General features: G+C 44.3%; 4 protein-coding genes across 6 annotated transcripts; 2 read left to right on the forward strand and 2 right to left on the reverse strand.

The window, feature by feature from the left end:
* Positions 1-3,561: 3,561 nt before the first annotated feature.
* asdurf (ASNSD1 upstream open reading frame) lies at positions 3,562-5,412 on the forward strand. The gene is made up of 4 exons (XM_040201888.2): positions 3,562-3,743; positions 3,950-4,003; positions 4,186-4,261; positions 4,346-5,412. The coding sequence occupies exons 1-4, from the start codon at positions 3,669-3,671 to the stop codon at positions 4,384-4,386; spliced, it is 246 nt and encodes an 81-aa protein (XP_040057822.2). The 5' UTR covers positions 3,562-3,668; the 3' UTR covers positions 4,387-5,412.
* asnsd1 (asparagine synthetase domain containing 1) lies at positions 4,346-6,838 on the forward strand. The gene is made up of 3 exons (XM_078090150.1): positions 4,346-5,810; positions 6,087-6,268; positions 6,522-6,838. The coding sequence occupies exons 1-3, from the start codon at positions 4,407-4,409 to the stop codon at positions 6,766-6,768; spliced, it is 1,833 nt and encodes a 610-aa protein (XP_077946276.1). The 5' UTR covers positions 4,346-4,406; the 3' UTR covers positions 6,769-6,838.
* Positions 6,774-8,938, reverse strand: LOC120834114 (glucose-1-phosphate adenylyltransferase). Of its 2 annotated transcripts, XM_040201922.2 has the most exons (8): positions 8,573-8,938; positions 8,279-8,368; positions 8,109-8,188; positions 7,910-8,025; positions 7,681-7,778; positions 7,329-7,397; positions 7,194-7,252; positions 6,774-7,037 (listed from the first exon to the last, which is right to left on the reverse strand). In XM_040201922.2, exons 1-8 carry the CDS (start codon positions 8,762-8,764, stop codon positions 6,917-6,919), a joined length of 825 nt encoding a protein of 274 aa, XP_040057856.2. In that variant the 5' UTR covers positions 8,765-8,938; the 3' UTR covers positions 6,774-6,916. The 2 variants fall into 2 exon arrangements, with proteins under 2 accessions (XP_040057856.2, XP_040057857.2); XM_040201923.2 differs by lacking the exon at positions 7,329-7,397 and having other exon boundaries at positions 8,573-8,827.
* Positions 8,939-9,312: 374 nt separating this feature from the next.
* Positions 9,313-19,684, reverse strand: sympk (symplekin). 2 transcript variants are annotated; one of them, XM_040201841.2, is made up of 27 exons: positions 19,473-19,684; positions 19,103-19,239; positions 18,523-18,588; positions 17,885-17,938; positions 17,622-17,695; positions 17,390-17,516; positions 16,971-17,220; positions 16,707-16,877; positions 16,308-16,547; positions 15,928-16,079; positions 15,686-15,836; positions 15,217-15,442; positions 14,983-15,133; positions 14,638-14,873; positions 13,923-14,004; positions 13,719-13,832; positions 13,463-13,610; positions 12,959-13,119; positions 12,358-12,466; positions 12,165-12,265; positions 11,876-11,966; positions 11,460-11,561; positions 10,965-11,152; positions 10,675-10,851; positions 10,480-10,569; positions 10,086-10,256; positions 9,313-9,682 (listed from the first exon to the last, which is right to left on the reverse strand). In XM_040201841.2, the coding sequence occupies exons 2-27, from the start codon at positions 19,175-19,177 to the stop codon at positions 9,521-9,523; spliced, it is 3,669 nt and encodes a 1,222-aa protein (XP_040057775.1). In that variant the 5' UTR covers positions 19,178-19,239; positions 19,473-19,684; the 3' UTR covers positions 9,313-9,520. The 2 variants fall into 2 exon arrangements, with proteins under 2 accessions (XP_040057775.1, XP_077946274.1); XM_078090148.1 differs by having other exon boundaries at positions 19,103-19,226; positions 19,473-19,632.
* Positions 19,685-19,778: the final 94 nt, after the last annotated feature.

Raw genomic sequence — 19,778 nt, forward strand, 5'->3', positions numbered from 1 at the left:
GGGACTTGTCAATCGATCACAACTGGCTTGTCAACCGGCTCACTGCAGTGGGTTATTCTACCACACGTTAGTCACATATTTTACTTTGAAAATGAGACCAATAAAATAAAGATTTGTAAAACTACTTCTAACTACATCTACAACCTTAACTTAACAAGAAGTGAGCAGGGACATTTTCAGTATGGATGGAAAAAAATGTGCTGAGAGTAGTTTATCAAGTATGCTCCTTTTTATTCAGAATTTAAACATTATTCTAGACTGTACCATTTAAATATCATTACGGATGTTTTAATGTCTAAGCTGCCTTTTACAATTGAAGTACGTCATGGTGGAAATCATATTAGCTACTATATGTCTTTAGTTTAAACCAGAATGTATATAATAGTACAAAAGTCATTAATTGTTAAATAACTATAATCAAGGAAAATGTGTCCCTGAAATGTTATTGAGAAATGGATGGAAGTCTTGATGTATGATGATGTACTTGCACAAAAATAGAAATAACAACTAACTAATAACAATTAACAAGAACAATGTTAAGGTAAAGATGAGATAGTATATTCAAAGAATAGGTGTAAATATGAATGGTATCAATATACAAAAGCAAAACGTATAATAAAACAAGTGACTTCATAAAAACAGAAAGTACAGAAAATAAATAATTCGACAGAGATGACAAACCAGCAAATTGCATCAATGAAGAATAAGAAAAACTACATTTATTGCTCAAAATCCTGACAACCTCTAAACTATTTTGATATTTATAATGTAAATAACATAAAGAATGCATAGAATATACATGCATACAAATATGTGTGTATACATATATATATATATATATATATATATATATATATATATATATATATACACACATATATATATATGGATGAATATGTATGGATAGTTCAAAAGTCAAAAGTGTAGTAGAGCTGCAGTATAAAGCAATATAATTGTTATTAAGAGACATTTCATAGAGGTTTTCTAATAATTTAGAAATAAATTTTCTAATTTACATCCCACCATTACTTATTATATTGAAACTGAAACATGATATCAGTAAATTATACAAACAAGAAAAGAGAATGCAAAAGACTAAAAGACCTCGCCTGTGCATTTTGTTGCCACACAACACAACTTAGAGTTGGATGTTTTGAACTTTTTGTTAATAGAAACTGTTGCTATTGCTTCGACATAGTGAGGCTGTTTACCAAAGGACTGTTGTAACACAGCTTTTCAGTGAACAATATAAAAATTGTATACAAATCACACATTTGGATGACTTGCACTTGCTCAGCGAAGTCAACAGAACAGAATCACAGCTATAATTACAGGCCGCATGGATGAGCGATCCTCGGCACGCAGCCATAAAAAGTACAAAACAGATGCAGCTGGTTTATATGCTTCTTAACTATACACATGTTGTCTTTTTGTCTGTGCTGGATTCTCATGCCTATTCTCAAAGGATGTGTTTTGTGTATTTCACTGGACTGAACGGACAGGAAACGGGAAGCAGAGTTTTACTTATTTACGTCCGCTTCCATTCTTCGTGCTAAAGCGAGCTAACCGTCTGCTGAAGAATAGCTTCATGTTTAGCGTACAGGCCTATAAAACCCCATACGGTCACCCTTTTTTGCACGTGTGGCACTAGTTCCTCTCTGGCCCAGACCAACACATAGACCTACTCCGTGCCGTCTCATCCTATGAGAGCGCAAAACGGACACTCACAAGGAAGATAAGCACATATTTTGGGCCAGGTGATGACAATGGGCACGTCTCTCCCTTTGTGATCTATTCAGGGATCACAGAGAGCTTTCAGCCATTTGAAAGCCCACACACATTGGAGCTGGTACAAACAGATTACCCGCCGCACTATTAGTGGGCCAGCGTGTCAGCCAGGCTCAGATACGTCTCATCGGCGGTCAGACGCCTGCCGTGTCATTTTGTGGCCAGGTGTCCTGCAGGTATGTCGGCCCCTGACCCGATCCGTATTGAGCCAACAACAAGCAGTGTTTACGCCGGCTATATTTGTGCTTCCAGTACAGAAATATGAGAATGACTTGCCTCCTGTGGCCCGCCACTGCCAAGCCACAGCTAAAGAAGGGATAGAGGTGGAGGGAGGCTGTGAAAGATGTGGACAGTATACGTGAGGCTGGATCAGATTATTCATCTATTCTTAATGCGGGGCTTCTGTCCACTCGTTGTGCTGAGTTCTAGGAATGTGTTGGATCTGAAAGGTAACCCTGCAAAGCTCTATTGGGTTCCTTGAATATATATAGAGAAACTCAGGCCAGGCTTTTGAGGTCGCCCTAAATCTCATTATACTGGGCAGAGTAAGATTACCAACCATCTCTGTGACCATAGCACACCAGTAACAATGATTATACTCATTAAAATGACCCATTGTTGGAACACAACAGTGCTGTGGAATTACTGTGGATATGTGCCGGTGGCTGAGGCATAAGACTTTGTGTGCCGGACAGCTCTACCAGAGAAAAGTAAACAGCAAAGGTCACTATCTGGCTGCGATGACCTGGACACCTGTCTCACAATGTCAGCCCTTGTTTCCAGGGAATGGACCTGTAAACATCACACAGCTGTGTCAGCAACATCAGACATCCGACAGGTGTGTTGTCCGGCACGCTGCAGGTTCGAAGGACGCTTGACCCACTGCTGGAGCAAGATCAATATTTGTTTCATCCAGGGTCATTTATCTTTCCCTAAATCCATGCATGCTTATTGAAGCAGTAATGCGCTCCACCCCCCCACCAAAAGGTAGAGATTTGAATAAGACTTTAATCGATTTGTTGTGGACATTAAGTCATTTTTGAGTGTAGCCCTTTGGATATTTCGAAATGACTGTTCTTTTCATTTCAGGTGGAAACAACAACATGGGGCCTAAATTCATGGGAATGGACCCCACAAGCACGACACTGAGGTATATTTACTTTCATATCGCAGGCAGTTGGCTGAAGCAGTCAATGTGTTATATCAATGGTCTAATTTGATTAAATGGGGGGAAAAAAGCAAAACTGTCCTTAGGAGAATGTAAAGGTTGCACAAATCTGGAACTAAGTATTAAACTGGGATAATGTGCTTTAGATGGAGAGAAGAAAATGGAGAACTCTGGTCACCATGTAAAAGAGGTCCAGAGGCAGATATTGGAGGAGGGCAAACACAGAGTTGACAAAGACTATTTATTTAAATTACAAAAATTCCCACAAACCACTGCAACGTTACAGAAGAGGATTACCGAAAAATCTGATTACATTGGAATTCAGGGATTAAGTTCAGAATTTTAAAATCAGAGCTGCTCTTAATCCTCCGATGTGCGAAGTATCCCGACATGAACACGTGAAAAACAAAGCTCCGGTGAGGAAGAGGACCAAACAAAGCCAGACAGCCTGTCTCACATATATCTCTCAGTTTCCATTTCTATTCTCGACAATATAGCGGCCCATGCTCGTATAGTATGTGTAATATCAAATAAAGAACAAGGAAACGTAAGCGCGTGCTGATATGAGGCCTCCCGCCGGCAGGAGGCGCCACCGTCGCGACCGCGCACCGAGAACCGGAAGAGCTTCCGCAGCCGCTGAGCGTTTTCACGCGTGTTCACGCTGACAGGTAGCTTCGACCACAGCGACATAAACAAAAAAAGATTAACCAACATGTCTGGGAAGCCGCGCGATAACGAGGGTAACCGCGAGGGAGCGACCGACCTGAAGGAGGAACTGAACAAAAAGGTAAAAAAAACTCGCTCAACGTGAGACGCCATCGCGAAAAACGACGGCTGCGCTGCGGCGACGTGAGCGCGTGTCGGGCAGGAAGTTGTTATACGATGTTATTCGTTATTCGTCTCATTGAAATGACTCTTTGAAGTTCAGCGTTTTCCTGAAGCGGTGACATGAACATGTCATCAGGTCGGTGACAAAGTGTTGATCGTTTGCAGATAAAGGAGCAGAAGGTTGTAGTGGACGAGCTCTCCAATCTGAAGAAGAACAGGGTGAGGAACAAAACACACACCTGGAATGTACATATTTAGTCTTTACATGTATTGACTTGTTATTATTTGCGATCACGTCTCGCAAACTAACTATGACTTGTTATAATAAAAATGTTATGCAGTCTTTCAAATGCTTTTCTGATACCAGTGTGTATTTTGTATAATGTTTACCCTCCTCCCAGAAAGTGTACACCCAGCAAAGGAACAGCTCCATATTCTTCCTAGCAGACAGAGGTCAGACACTGGGTTCATGTAAAAGTAAGTAGATGTCAGTACATTTAAGCGATGGATAAACTACATGCAGCCTCACGTAAGTGAACCGACCATGTTTCCTTTCACCAGAGGAACTCGATAACATGAAAAGGGATCTGCAGGATATGTAAGCCTGACCTCCGTCGCCAAAATGTGCGGCATCTTTTGTCTGTTGAGTCTGTCGCCCGCTCGGCGCGTGCGGGACGAAGCACTTCATGAACATCTGAGGAGGAGAGGGCCCGACTCGAGCGGGGACCTCACATTCGGAGGCACTAATCCCTACTACCAGTGCTTGTTCTCTGCCCACGTTCTGCACATGCGAGGCCTGCTCACCCCTCAGCCCGTTCAAGACAACGCCGGCAATGTTCTGGTGTGGAACGGGGAGATTTTCGGAGGGCTCACAGTGAGGCCGGAGGAAAATGACACTGCTGTCGTCTCCCAGCGGCTGTCCTCCTGTGACAGCCCGTCACAGATTCTGTCCGTCCTGTCCGCTGCGCGGGGACCGTGGGGGTTTGCCTACTACCAAAAAGCCGGGGACTACCTCTGGTTTGGCCGGGATTTCTTCGGAAGGCGGAGTTTGCTGTGGAACTTTGATGCGGAGGTCGGCGCCTTGACCCTGACCTCCGTGGCTTCCCGCGGATCTGGACCGGCTCCGTGTGCCTGGCAGGAAGTCCCGGCATCCGGCGTGTACAGGATTGACCTGAAGGCAGCGGCCGACGCGGGCTCCCTGACGTTCGAGGTCTATCCCTGGGCCCGCGGTGGAAGCGACCTCGCGTCGAGCTTCGGTCCCGCCACGTCGGAGCCCGTCCCCGGCGGCTGCAGCGCTGTGATGAACCGGTCGGGCCTTGTGCTCGCCGCACCCGTTTGCCCTCTCAACACATCCGTTCCCGAGTCGTTAAGCGCGGGGGAAGTTCCTCCAGACTCGCGTCGGTGCGCGGAGGATCTGCAGCAGCTGCTTGCGAGCAAAGAGAAGGACGACGAGGCGAGCCGTCTCGTCGCCGTCCTCAGCGAGGCGGTGAGGCGGCGCGTTCAGTCGCTGCCGTGCGCTTTCCGTCCTTCCGGTGAACTGGCGAGTGTCGCGGTGCTCTTCTCGGGAGGGATCGATTCCATGGTGCTGGCGGCCTTAGCTGATCGTCACATACCTGCTCGACAGCCAATAGACCTTCTGAATGTGGCGTTTAGGCTACAGGCGCCAAAGAAGCAGAAAGAGTCTGCAAAGAAACACGGAAAGGACAAAAACAAGGCCACAGATTCTACGACGGAAGGAGCCGATCCCCGGACATTTAGCCCCTTTGACGTCCCAGACAGAATCACCGGGAGAGCCGGTCTCAAGGAATTAAGAGAGTTGAATCCCGAAAGAAGATGGAATTTTGTTGAAATCAACGTAGCGAAGGAGGAGCTGCAGAAAATCCGCCAGGAGCGCATTTGCCACTTGGTGCATCCGCTGGACACGGTGCTGGATGACAGCATCGGATGCGCCGTGTGGTTCGCAGCGAGAGGACGCGGGTTCGTCGTGGAGGACGGTGAGCGGAGGCCCTTCACATCATCAGCAAAGGTGAAGCACTGACTTTCTTTTTTAAACTATTGATGAGATTTGATGCAACCGTCCGATGAAAGATACAAAGTGAATGGACTTTAACAGGAATGCCCCAATTAGTACATTCAACTTCTTTAGTCGCATTTTAAGCCGAATAACTCATAACGTACAAGCACAACTTTGGTAAACGCGAGATTCAAAGCGATGCCTTTGTGGAGGAAGAGTCTAAATACGTTTTTTCAATCCTTGGTTCACATTGAAGTGCGTTTCTGGTACGTTATTTCCTGGCGGCAGGTGGTTTTGACGGGAATCGGCGCTGATGAGCAGCTAGCAGGTTACTCCAGACACCGAGTCCGATTTACAAAGTCTGGACACGAGGGGCTGATCCAGGAACTGAAAATGGAGCTGGACAGGATCCCCTCCAGGAACCTGGGCAGAGATGACCGAGTGATCGGAGACCACGGGAAGGAGGCGAGGTAAGTGTGGTGTGTAACTTACTGCACAAAGTGCATATTATCTCTGTGCAAAAGCCAGCAGTGCTTTTCCTCTGGGTACTCTAGTCGAGCAAAAATCCTTAAGTGTCCCGGTAAATCGTGACAGTTGAAAAGTGAACTAACATGAACAATACCAGGACCCTAAAACTCAAGTAGCTACATGGAATTTCTCCTCTGAGGGTAAACGGTTTAAGTTTGAAGGTATTTCATTCACTTGCGTTGTAACGGTCCACAGGTTTCCCTACTTGGACGAGGACGTGGTGAGCCACCTGAACGCTCTGCCCGTGTGGGAGAAGGCCGACCTGTCGCTCCCTCGGGGCGTCGGGGAGAAACTCCTCCTGAGGCTGGCGGCGAAGCGGATGGGCTTCGGCCAATCAGCAGTCCTGCCCAAAAGAGCCATGCAGTTTGGCTCCCGCATCGCAAAGATGGAGGACCACCACGAAAAGGCTTCGGACAAATGCACAAGGCTCCTTACTGACTAGCCAAATCGTTTTCATGAAAATATTTATTATACAATCAGAATTCATATTAAAGGTTTATTTACAGTTACAATTCTTGAATTTGGTCATTTGATTTATAACGCGCTGGTGTGTGGATCACTTAACATTGAATTATAGATTCTTATTTCCTCTAGACCATGTAAGACTCAACATCTTGAAGTTTTTCTCTGAAATAAAGGTCACATTCAATATAAGAAGGCAAGTTTCCAACATCGAAACGCCCGGCAATCTGATGACTGTATACAGGCTCTCTGAAAGAGGAAAAAAACTATTTTAAACACTGCAAAATTGAGTTTAAAAGTCCATACAGTACATTTACACACATGGAAAGAGGTGGTCACCATAAAGCAGGACTACATATTGATCTGGATAACGTTGCTCATCACTGACTCTCCAGCAGAAATTACCTCGGAATGAGCCAAGACACAAAGTTTCCCGGAGCATCTTTCTCGTCAATAGGAGCCTCCTACGGAAACACACGTGAGAAATGAAATAAAACAAAAAACAATTACATGTCGTACTCTTTATACTATTAAATGTACCTTCTTTTCCTCAAGAAATTGATCCAAGAGAGGAAGACTTTTCTTTGAGAACACATAGAAACATGGACACTGAAAAACAAAATGTTATAGTTAGAGGAAAATACTGGTAACCTTCACATCTCCATGTATCATAACAGGAAAAATAATTGAATATATTGACCATGTATATCATCTTCTTTCCGTTACCACCGTCACACACAGAGTACCGTAATAGTCATGTGATATACATATGTGACGGTTGCCGTGTGGATGACGAAAGTAGCGCGAATGAGCCTGAAACGTCAATCACTGCAAAAGTAGAGCAGAAGCTAATATTTCCCCTACAGACGTAAGCATGACAGAGTGAACTTACTGCACTCCTCGACTTTGTCTCGGAAGGAAGCGGTTTCTCCTTCATACAGAGGACGCGAAGATGGCTGCCTACTTCCAATATCCCGTATTTCTGAGTTTCTGTGTACACACACAATACAGATACTGATGGTGAGCATCGCAAGCCACATTTGAAACTTCGGGATGAGACACTTACTTGACAGACTACATATGATTGGAAACTGACTGAAAGCCTCGTTTCTTCTACTCACCCTCTTCTTTGCACTGGTACGAGAGCACCAGACAGCTGTTCTCGTCCTTCGCTTGGAGGTCAGAAAACCTCCCTGTTACTTTACTGAGGCTGAAATCTTCTTTGAAGAGTGTGTCACTGCAATGGATGCAAAGGGAGTTGGTTGCAATCAGGACTGGAATTTGACTGCGGAGTGTTGATAATTAACTCAGTGCACTTACCCCCCAATTACAAGGACATGGTCTTCTATGCTGAAGTGCTTCACGGCAAGTTGCAAGCAGGCCACAGCACCAAGACGGTCCTGGGGAGGGAGAGGTAGAAAAGTCTACTGTACTAGAGGAGAACACATGTCACATACAGGATGTTGTTGTGATGGAGGAAACGTGTTTACATCATTGCTTCTGGTCTGATCGCTGACAATCTTGACATTTGTGAAATGTGATGCCCACTCTTGAAAAGCAGCGAGGTAAACGGCGTTGGTCTGCGGGAGAGTGGAGTTCAACATACACAATGGTCAAAATAGTAACATAAGGGTCAACTAAATTATTAACTTTTAATTTAATGATTAACTCTGTGGAGATAAAGGTACTTAATGACCCTCATAAATATATATATATAAAGTACATTTAAGTGTTACTTAAAAAACAGTACTTGTAGATGCACATAGTTACTCCGCACTACTTACGACGACATGGACGCAGTCCACGCAGTGGGACCGGGTCAGCGCGTGGACCCAGTGCGATATCAGGGCTCTGCTTCCCACCGGCAGAAGAGGCTTGGCGGTCCCGACCAGGTGAGCGAACCTCCCGCTGCTGTCGGCCACCACATCCCGCTGCAGCCTGGTCCCGTACCCGGCGGCAAGAATCACGGCTTTCATCGGTGGTCCGGCGCGGAGGAGAGAAAGAGGGGAAAAGTCACAGGGCGGATTGAACTCTCGCGAGAATCAAGTCCAAATGCGCGAGAAAAGGGTTGAAGGACTTCCGGTTACAATTTCAAAAATAAGTTTATAAAAAGTTTTCACAGGAAAAAAAAAATGTTTTTCAATGTACAACTCAGGTAAAGTATGAATATCTAAAATAACATGTAATTAGGCCTAATAGCACAGGTATTATAGAATCATTGTGTGAGTGGTTAAAATGTGAGACTATGTATAGTTATGTGACTCTCAATACAACACAGATTAAACCTTGTGGAATTCTATGCAGAAAGTTAAAATACACAGATCCATATAGTGCAAGTTTCCAGATGTTTTCTAGATGTTCTGGCACCATTTAAAAACAGATTTACATTTTCTGATAAACATGAATTTAAAAAATACCTACGTATTGTTGACTACTTGAAAGTCTTTGACAACCAAACACAGTCACCCATTGTGTTTGAAACCTATTTAAGTGGCACTATAGGAAAGTAATGGAGTAAACAGAATTGAAGCAGGCAGTAAACCGACAATTTATTTATTTTTTTGCACACTCATCACATGTAAGCATATGCAAATCATATACTAAATTGTCTCTACCTCCCCTCAAGAGTTTTCTACAAATACAAAAAGAACAAAGAGCATTTTTTTAACAATAAATCCTGAAAAATCAGCGGGAAAGGAGGGAATTGTGTATAGTGCATGTATTTTCAGCAGTCATTCTACATCTTTGCTTCCGGCCTCGGATTCCATGACGTCGGCTTCAACATCTTTTACAGGCTCCTGCAGGTCTGAGATTTCATGCTGAGACTCCTCCATCGGTTCCTCAACTGCCTCTGGTTGAGATGACTGTGCCTCCTCTGTTCTTGTCAACTCCTCCTGGAGAGAACCAAAAATATTTTTATTTGATTGTGAGTTTTAAAATAACATTTTTATGATACAATTAAATTCCCATATGATTTGGGGCAGCACACAGTGGCGTGGCGTTGAATAAAGTGTCTGTTAATTAAATAATTGTGTTACTTTTCAGGCTAAAAGGCATTCAACCATTATTCAACCAAGTATAATAGTATTATATTCTAATGGTCTGCAGCCTCATTGTAGATTAATTCATAGGAGAAAAACGTGTAGGCGGATGCTCAGGTCTGCTGCAGTGTAGCCTCTAAAGTGCATAAATGCAACTGAGCCATTCACATTTATCATGCAACTACAGACTTACAGGTCCACTTTGTACAATTTCAAACTTGTACGAAGAACAGAAACAAAATGTATCACTACTTGCCTGGGAAACTGTATGAACAGTGTCTTCCTGTATCACTGGAGCAGGCTCTTCTTGCTCCATTGCTTCTTCCTCCTCTTTCACAACTGCTGGTTGTTGCTGCTCGGGCGTTTCTGGCCTTTCCGGTGTCACAGTAGCAGCTGGTTCTTCAACTGGGGCCGGTGCTGGTTCCATCTGTGTGAAAAGAGAAAAATATAACAACTTGTCAGTAATCTTGATGGTTTGATTTTTACCATACATTTTTAAATAGACACATTAGGTAAAAATTGGCAGCACACAAGATGTTCATTTCTGTTGCACTAAATCACAAATGTACATATATCCCTGGAATACGTTAATTTATGGCAGGGAAAAGTGTGCAGGTCTTATGGATTAGGTTTATATCCTCATTAGTTACCTCTTTCTCCACGACAGCCTCAACAGGTTTTGGTTCTGGCTTCTTATGTGCTTCCAGGACCAACATGATGGAGGCCGGTATGTGAGATTGCTGTTGCACAGAAGAAAAAGAGGCAGGTGGTGCATGAAATCGCATTCTTTTAATGATAAATATGCGCCGCGGGGGCTCAGTGTTGGAGTGGAAAACGGGTCCAACCTGATGAGGTGTGAAGGAGAGGACGTGCTGCAGAAGAGGCTCTCTCATCTCCGGGCAGCGTTCAAACACGCTGGTGAGCTGCGCGGGCGGCAGCTGCAGCAGCACGCTGTACGACTGAGGCTTTGTCCTCTGGCAGCACTTCACAAATCCCTCCCACACTTTGGGATACTTCCACACCTGGCTCATAACAACATGTTAAGCAAGTTAATAGAGAAGGAAAATAAAATATACATACAGTATTATATTCCGTGACATCAATGGCCGATTTAACCATGAATATTGGTGCCGACCTGTTTGACGATGAGTCGGGAAAGGATGTTCATGACGAAGCCTCCCAGGCGCGGGTACATGGTGAGGGACTGGATGACCGTACGCATGAGCAGCATGGGGAGGGGACTCTGTTCCATCAGTTGTTGCATCACCACCGCCAAAACCTCAGACGTGTACACGTTTTTCTCCCCAAAGCACAGGTTGGTGGCTGCAGTGCAGACGCAGAACATTCTCATTGCCAGTTATCGTACAATGAAACAGAAACTGATCAAATAACCACTTAAAAAAGTCATTTGGGCTCCGCCGAGCATGTTTTCATTTGTATTTCTGTCTACAGTGATTATGTCAATGTATTGGCGAATGTGTTCAATACAAAAGTGATGCATCAGAGGCCACATTGCCAGGACAGGAGTAATAGATGCAAGCATCCGCTTGTGTTCAGAGACACTGAAAAAGCAGTTTAACAAACTGAATAAACATAGCTTGAAGGTTTAATCAGTAAACGGAACACTGACCTTTTATGATGGACTTCATGTCACATTTGGTTGAATCGATGTTGTGCAAGGCAATCAGCAGGTCTCCAGGAGTGAGAGGGGACACAGATGAACTCCCCTCACCTGAAAGACAAAACACATCCATGTGAGAAAATAGATTTGCTATATTTGCATATAGTAAAGCATGGTAAAAGACATGTTTTTTACTTTTAAGCGGTTGTGTGATAAATGGTGCAGGAGGAGAGGTAGAGAAGCATTAGCAGTGAACTATAACAGAACATGTTTGAATATATGTGTTCCTTTAAATTAGTTTGTCACTAGTAGTAGTCTGAAGGGTCACAATATGTGAAAAATTGATAACATGTTTGAAAGTGGGAACAGAGTTCGGAATGAAGACAGCATGAGATCCACGATTAAAAGACAAAACTGTCTCTTACTGTGCTGAGTACCCAAGAGACGGTTGAACACCTCCTTCACCACGATCGGGTTGAGTTTAATCAGCTTGGGGAGAGCCTGGATGACTTCATTCTAAATGAGAAGAAATAAGAAAAATGATACGAAGTGACAGAATTTACTGTGACAATATATAACCAGGATGCAGGAGGTCATTGCCAGCCAGATGATGTGAAGTGTGCAACAGAATATTGGAAGGTATTGATATGCATGCGGTGTGTCAAACAGCCAGATCAGTTTACTAGACTGTTATCATGTGTTGCAAAATCAAACCTTTTCAAGGCCATTGATGACTGGAATTAGGAAACGAACATCTGGCACTCGTTTGTGGTAAAGGTCTCGCACTCTCTCCACCAGCTCTGGAGATGGAGGCACTGAATGGAGGAAAGGAAGACTTGTTTTGAACATCAACACTCATTTGATTTTTGTGCCGGTTTCCCATGTAAGGTTGCATTCTTTATTTCACCTTTATCAGTCAGTATGTGCAGACAGCGGGTCACTAGAGTCTCTGCCCCTTTAGGACAGTTTTCAACCAACAGCAGCAGCTCAGGAGAGTTCATCCCCATTCCACGGATCTGAAACGACGGCGAAAACGTGTCAATACAATTAAAAAATGACAACTTAAGAGGAGCATTGCTTGATTTAAATCCATTACTTCCAAGTTTTTTGTTGCTTCAACTTGATCCGAACAAAAACAACAGTCACAAATCATGACCCTGCAGTTTGTTTCCGTTGCACAACAGGGACTACAGGTGTATTGTATCAACTTCATTTTGTTGTCTTTGGTCTGAAAGTTGCAGTGTGTACCATCTGCTTTAGTGTACCTTCTCTCATGGTCAAACAAGTTCAAAATACATGACGAAATAGACAAACATGTAGTCCAACAGTCCAGCCTTTGCCCTCTGTTAACTTCAGATGACAATCAGATGACCTTTAGACCTCCAGGACCGATCAATCCCCATCATCAGCAGAAACCTATACAGCGCGTTTTGTTTTAATCCCGTTATTTGTTGAGAGTTCAAAGAGAAGACACATGTATGACTGAGAACATGCTAACAGGGACTTACAGGCTGCTCTATTGCTCGAAGCACGCTGCGCTTGATGTCAGCGATGGCCTCGGTGTAGACCGACGCCAGCTCCTGGACCAGCCGGTGGTTCAGAGGCAGCAGGGACAGGTAGAGGAACAGACACTGTCTCACCGTCTCCTCAGTCCACGGGGAAGCCACCTCTGTCCCAACACAAACACACACAACCCAAGGTTACATTAGTCGACTAAGTCGCCTGTTAGAGGGAATTCCTTCCTCCCTCCTGCAGGGCAGCTGCTTTTTGGCAGGACATCAGTGGCGTAAACATAGCCAGTGCAAAACGTATCCATGCTGCCATAGCAGTTGTGTCTCTATGTTTAATAACCTGCACTAGTTGACCATACCTATGACACACATTATTTACAAAACAATGTAATTGTTGTCTTGTGTTGTCTAGTTCTATTACATCAATGTCCTTGTGTACTGGCCTCTAGGTGTCGTTGGGCAACTATGAATGGGATCGGGGCTCTCGAACGTATCCCATACCTGTATCTTTGTCGGCCCCGAAGAGCAGAGATGGAGGGTTGGGATGAACCAGAAGCTGCATGTAGTTCAGGGCAAACTTCTCAATGTAGTCCCTGAGATGCTCTTTCTCATACATGCGCTTGAGAAAAGCCAAGGCAGTGGTCCGCACCTGAAATTAAAAACATGGAAATTATGACAACCACAGAAATAGCACCAGCTCTGGAAACTACGAGGACGTGTGTTACGAATGAACAGTATCGGGACGAGATGTTTTCACCTTCTCTTTTTCATGTGAACTGAGATCCAGAAGCACGTGCAGGTACTGAAACTGCTTTGATGGCCGTTTGACAATCAGCTCCTTGAGAGTCGTCATGCCCAAATACACCCGAGACTGAAACAACAAAAAGGTCACAGCAAACATTTGAGTGGACATACAGGGAGCTTTTCACGCGAAGCCCCGCCTCTTCATTACGTCGCGTACCTCGTCCTCACAGTAGCGTCGGATCACTTCCAACGCAGATTCTGTTATAATGGGAGCCTCCAGCACCAGTTTGGTGAAAAGTCTGGAAGAGACAGAAGCGGGGAAAAGAAAATGTGACACTGGCTGATGGGGGGCTCCTTTTTGTTTGCTCCACAGTATCAGCAAATAAACAGTAACAAGGCGTGTTTTACCATTTTCAGTTAATATACAACATAACAGTTATACCGCTTCGGTTATAATATCTAAAAAGGTGCCATTTTTTACTTGAGGCCGGAATCGGATTGTCAAATTTGCTTATGAAGGTTCGTAATGGAGTGAAATGACCCGGATGTAATGCAAGTGGCCGCACAATTCTGACAATTCTAATCCAGCCAGTGTTGATGTTATGTACAAATCCAAGTACGGTGCACTGATATCTACTAAAACAAGCATGCTAAGCGGTTAGCCGCGGCCCTAACTGTCAACCTTACATCTCATTCAGCTGACGTTTTTGTCCAAAGCAACTTGCAATAAGTTCAGTAAGTCCAGGTTTAAGGTTTCATACTGTGAAAGTAAATACTGAAGTAAAAAGTGCAGGGAACTGATTGAATGACCCCTGAACTTAATTCTGTCCCCCCAGATGTTGCCAGAAGATGCATATTGCACTTTTGAATAAGAGCTACAGAAACAAAAGCCTGCAGCGAACATGTGGGAAGGATAACTTTTTTGGTCTTACCCATCCCTCTGCTCGGGCTTCTCTTGCAGGCCCGACAGCAGAGTGTACAGACAGTGGTCGTAGCTGTCCAGCTGCCCGGTTGGCATGTGGCTGAGGTAAGTGTTGTACTCTTGGTAGAGGAGAGAAAAGGCCAGGTCACTCCTCGTCCTGATGTCCTCCAGAATAAACTGCAGCACGTCTTCTTTCATCATCCCTTCAAACTGCGTCACAAGCTTGGAGAGGAGCTTCACTCTGACCTGCCAAACAGATCTGCTGTGGTTATCCTCTCATACAGCTGCTGGTTTTCATGTTTAATAAAAACCAAGTGCAATTCAATCATTGTGAAGAAAATGAGAGATCGCTTACATGGGCCATGCCACTTTGAGCAATCGTCTTCTCTGAATGCAGGATGCGCCTGACCGCTTTGGAGGTTAACTTTTCAATCTCGGCGTCTGTTAAAGGCTGGACGACATCCGACAATCTAAATACCTTTTTTCTCCCACTCGGCCCAGACATTCTGTAACAGAAGGAAATCATGAAGCGTAAAAGCGCAGCGTACAATGCCTTTTGTGCCATCTCTGTGTTTTAGACAGAACTCACTTGGTTTGTCCCGTAGGAAGGATGGGCTCAGGAAGCCTCTTCACTACGGCGGGAACCTCTGGCGGTGGAGACTTTTCTTTTTCGTAACCTCCCACCACAGAGATGGCTCTTCCCACCATCACCGGGGGAACTTTACGCTTGATGAAGGGGTCTTTAGCTAAAGTATCCTCTTCATTGAGCTCGCTTTTCACTGCACCGTCGTCTCTGGCCTTGCACTTCTCAAGTCCTAAGACATCACGTTTTTAATTAGAGACCAGACATTACATCCCTAGGATCCCAAAGTACTAGCCATATCAAGCAGTCAATTTTAAACTGGAAAACATAATAAATAAATACCAATACCAATTTCTCACCAAATAAAACCTTTATTATTTGTAGTTTCTGCAATATGCAATCGGTAAACTACCCGAATCGAAACGCAAAAACGAATTCTCACGAATTTGTCATGCTGGATGTCCTTTTCACTAACCTGGACCAATCCCAGCTGCAGTCATCTGCGTGGCCATCAACCTGGCCAGATGTTTGATTTGGGCATCGGTGCCAGCTGACTCAACAGGTGTGTACGTGGCCTGGAAGGATGCCGGCATGACATCAGGCAGATACACCATGCTGATCAGCACCTACGCAACCAGACAGAGGTATGAGCTCAACTGTCACACAGTGGGGCTTAAAGGAGAGAAATAAAAAGGGGAAAGAGACACTGATGCTCACCAGGTTGGCTACGTTCTCTGGGGAGAGCAGTGGACGCAAGAACTCGGCGGTGAGGTCAATGGCAGACTGTGCTACAGGAACGGCGGCTGGTTTGGAATCCGAGATCTGGGCTGGCTCCTCTTTGTCCTCGTCATCCTCATTCAGGGCCGGCTCTGCATGCAAATGTAAAAACATGAAAGAATACTCATGTTTGCACTCAAGCTGCGCGTGTCCAACCATTTCGTTTGGAAGTTGGTGTTGAATGTGATGTAAACTCACCCTAATGGATAAACCACACTGATTCTCGCATTCTCTTTGATTATTTTAAAGCCATTTCAAAGTCCAGCAAACCCACATGTCCACGTTAAATCAAATGCATGTGACTGCTTTCATCTACTCACCCAGCTTGACCTTTTTTCCCTCTGTGTATTCTTCATGGCGAGGTCTTTTGCGCTGCTCACGCGGTGCTGGGGTGGAGCGTGTTATTTCACTCTGGGGCATTCCCAGGTCCAGCAGCAGAGTGCCAATTTGACCCTGGAACTCCAAGCTGCAGGGATGCTTGAGGACCGCCACCAAGTGCAGCTTCAGATTCTTCCGCACGCTGCTGACCTGAGACTTGGCCAGAGTGGGTGGCAGGTTTGCTAACAGGATAAAAAAACAATAGCATTTCATTTTATATGATGTACGGCAAATAATGATGTATTGAGCATACATGTTTTGTGTCAACATCCGCCACACTTCTTTCTAAATGCCGTTGTTGAGATTGTGACCATGACACTGGCTGGCTGAGAAGCACCTACCATGCAACGTCTCGTACGCCTGCACCACCTCGGACATGAACATCGGCCTCTGGCGGGCGATAGTGGCCAGGGAGCCCAGTGTAGTGGTGAGGTTAATGCTAGAAATTGCCGGATGGACCATGAACTTCAGCAGCTTTTCCAGTGCATTCTTTCCCTCCTCACACAGCACACCTGTTGATTCAGCATCAGCATATCAGTCGAAAGAAGAGGGCTTTAACGAACAGGATTCAAAGGGTTGTCCACAAAGCAGGATTCCTAACATACCGTAGCGGACATACGAGTGATCTCTGGGAACTTTGTCCAGGCTGGTGTCGCTCTCCTGACGTTTGGGAACGTCGGAGTCGGACGTCCGCGGTGACAGAGTGATGATTAATGATTCTGTGAACTTGATGGCGTGGGTGCGAACGCCGTCGTTTTCAGAGTCCAGTAAGGCCAGGACATCGTCCTTCATCTGTGTGACCATATCCCAGCAAGACTCCTGCCTCTCTGATACTGCTTTAGAACGCACCAGCCACTGGCAAGGAAGAGACAGAAGTAAAGGGTTTGAAAAGGCAACAGATATTGGCTGTAGAGTTTTTGTATGTACTTTTCTAAAACAGACTTCAAATCTACAACATTTACTCTTTCACAGCGCTCCAAAAACGTATTTTTGGAAAAGTATTTCATAAGTAAGATGCATTTACCTGCAGAGAAACTTTGTACAGTTGGGTGAGTGTGAGAATAGCTTTCTTCACCACGTTCACACTGTCATCCTTCAGCAGCATGTTCAGATTGGCGACCAGTCTGAGAAGGAGCTCATTGTCCCTTTTACTGGGAACAACATTTCAAAGAAAGACTGAGATACCTGCAAAATTCTTTCCTTCTCTAACATAATTTAGAGCCATGACAAGAATATTTGCATGTCTAATAACTCACCATGCCTCCTCGATGAAGCCAATGACAAATTTTCTCACTTCGATAGACTTGTCGGTCTGAAAGGCAATCAGCTCCTACAGGATGAACAGGCCGACGGAGGAGAATTATGAATTACTGTTTTTTGACAATGTCAACAGAAGGTTTCTGCCCAATGGGCCATTTTATTCTGAATACAGCTTATGCATTCAAATAGTTTTACTTAGGGTCAAACTACAACAACAGTTCGATAAGAGAGCTGCATATGCAAGTGAAAACATACTTACATCCAAGAAATTGTCAAGAAGAGAGGGATCCTTGTTAATGATGAGCTCCTGGACCTAAAAAATATGTGAGTCAATTGATTCCGCATTGGTGATCTTTGCTTCGTATGGCTGTAGTTTGCCTCACATGTCATTAAATGCATGAAAACAGGGAAGCATAAAGGACATAGTTGCAATACATTGATTGTTATTTTAACAGATGTGAAAAGGGTGCTGTATTAGTTTTAGCGTAGCTACAGCGATCTCCACTAAACAAAAGTGGCACACATTTTCATTTTGCCAAATTGGTGATACTAATAAATAACATTATGGCTTGTTTGTCGTTTTTTCCCACAATCGTCTTGGGGCGGCGCAAGGCACAGTAAGCAGTGACCGGGCCCTCGCAAAATATAGAGGAAGGGGAGGAGAATGCCTCTTGAAATAGGCCTCCAATAGCAGGCGCAACCCTGCAGAGAACATCCAGTGATCCAGTCAGACTAATTTTCATTGATAAAAGTCTCACATTATTATGAACATTTTCTTTTGTACATATTTATTTTCTTCAGAACTAGGAAACAAAGACAACAAAACAACCAGCAAACAATCATGTAAACAACTAAATAAATAAGAAGGCAAAAACCGAATTTGATAAGACCACAAACCTGTTTCAGCACAGTAAGCTTTTCTTCTGTGGGTATCAGGGCAGCCTGGTTCAGCAGATCCACCACCTGCGACAGAACAGGCAAACTGAATTAACTTCTCCCTTTACAGGCATTTATTTTTACACAACCCAGAACAATAAAGTGGGCCCTGCTTATGTGCAACACAATCAGAAATTAAGAACAATAAAGTGGGCCCTGCTTATGTGCAACACAATCAGAAATTAAGAACAGCCGTTGCACCAGTAGGTTAATATTGTGGTTTTTGTAACACATGTAACACCTGGCAGACCTTAGAAACTGAGTGACTTTTCATCAGCAGCTCCAAACATCACTTTCACAGAGAGTGCACTTTTGAATTGACCATGACACTTATTGTGGTGTCAATGTGCCCTTTGCAGACAGCTGAATTGTGGATGAATGCAAAGCTCGATCAGCCAGATACAACTAATGCAGTGAGAATATTCGGGGACTAATGCCAATTCCACCAACAGGTTCATCTCTACTCAGCCTCAGCTTAAATGGTTGCAGACAGAATTACCAAAACGTGTAGTAACACATGACGAGGATACAAACCGCTTACCCGTTCACTAGTGGTCATGTCCACGACATTGGGAGTGATTTGAGTTCCCTCCTCCTCCTCTGAAGTAAACTCCATGATATTGCTCTGCTGCTTCAACTATGTGGACATCATGCTCCTCAGGATCCTGTTGAAAGCGGCTTAATGTGCAACACATACGCGCAGTTAACAGGGAGGTTATTTGATGACGTTTTTAATATTTGTGTCACGTTAAACACTCAAATGCACAGTAGCTGTAAGTTAACGAGGCCTTAGTAACAATGTTCAAAACGCTTAACGTATAAATGAGCCCTTAGCGCGGTAGCCACATGCTAACCGTTATGCTAACTCTGCCCGCTGGTTTAACATTACAGCAGCTATGATGCTTACTTACCACTGCAATAGCTCTTTGCTTTGTTGTAGTAACAGAAATGAAACGCGACCAATGTGATAGACTAAATAGTGCCGTAGGTTTTTATATTGTCAACAACTTCTTCATCAACTCTGCTTTCTTAGGGAAGCTGCCATGTTTGATTGGAAAAGCCGTGTTGCTCTTCTTCTACTGTTTTAAAAGGACCACATAAAAGCAGCGCCGCCCAGTGGACACGTGATGTCTGTTGCAGAAGAGATTTGGTCCGTTATTACACACTAAATGTGTTACTATCGTTATCTTGTAATTAGATACTTCGTTCACTGTGTG

Source organism: Gasterosteus aculeatus, chromosome 16 (genome assembly GCF_964276395.1).
Source record: "Gasterosteus aculeatus chromosome 16, fGasAcu3.hap1.1, whole genome shotgun sequence".
Classification (NCBI taxonomy): Eukaryota; Metazoa; Chordata; class Actinopteri; order Perciformes; family Gasterosteidae; genus Gasterosteus; species Gasterosteus aculeatus.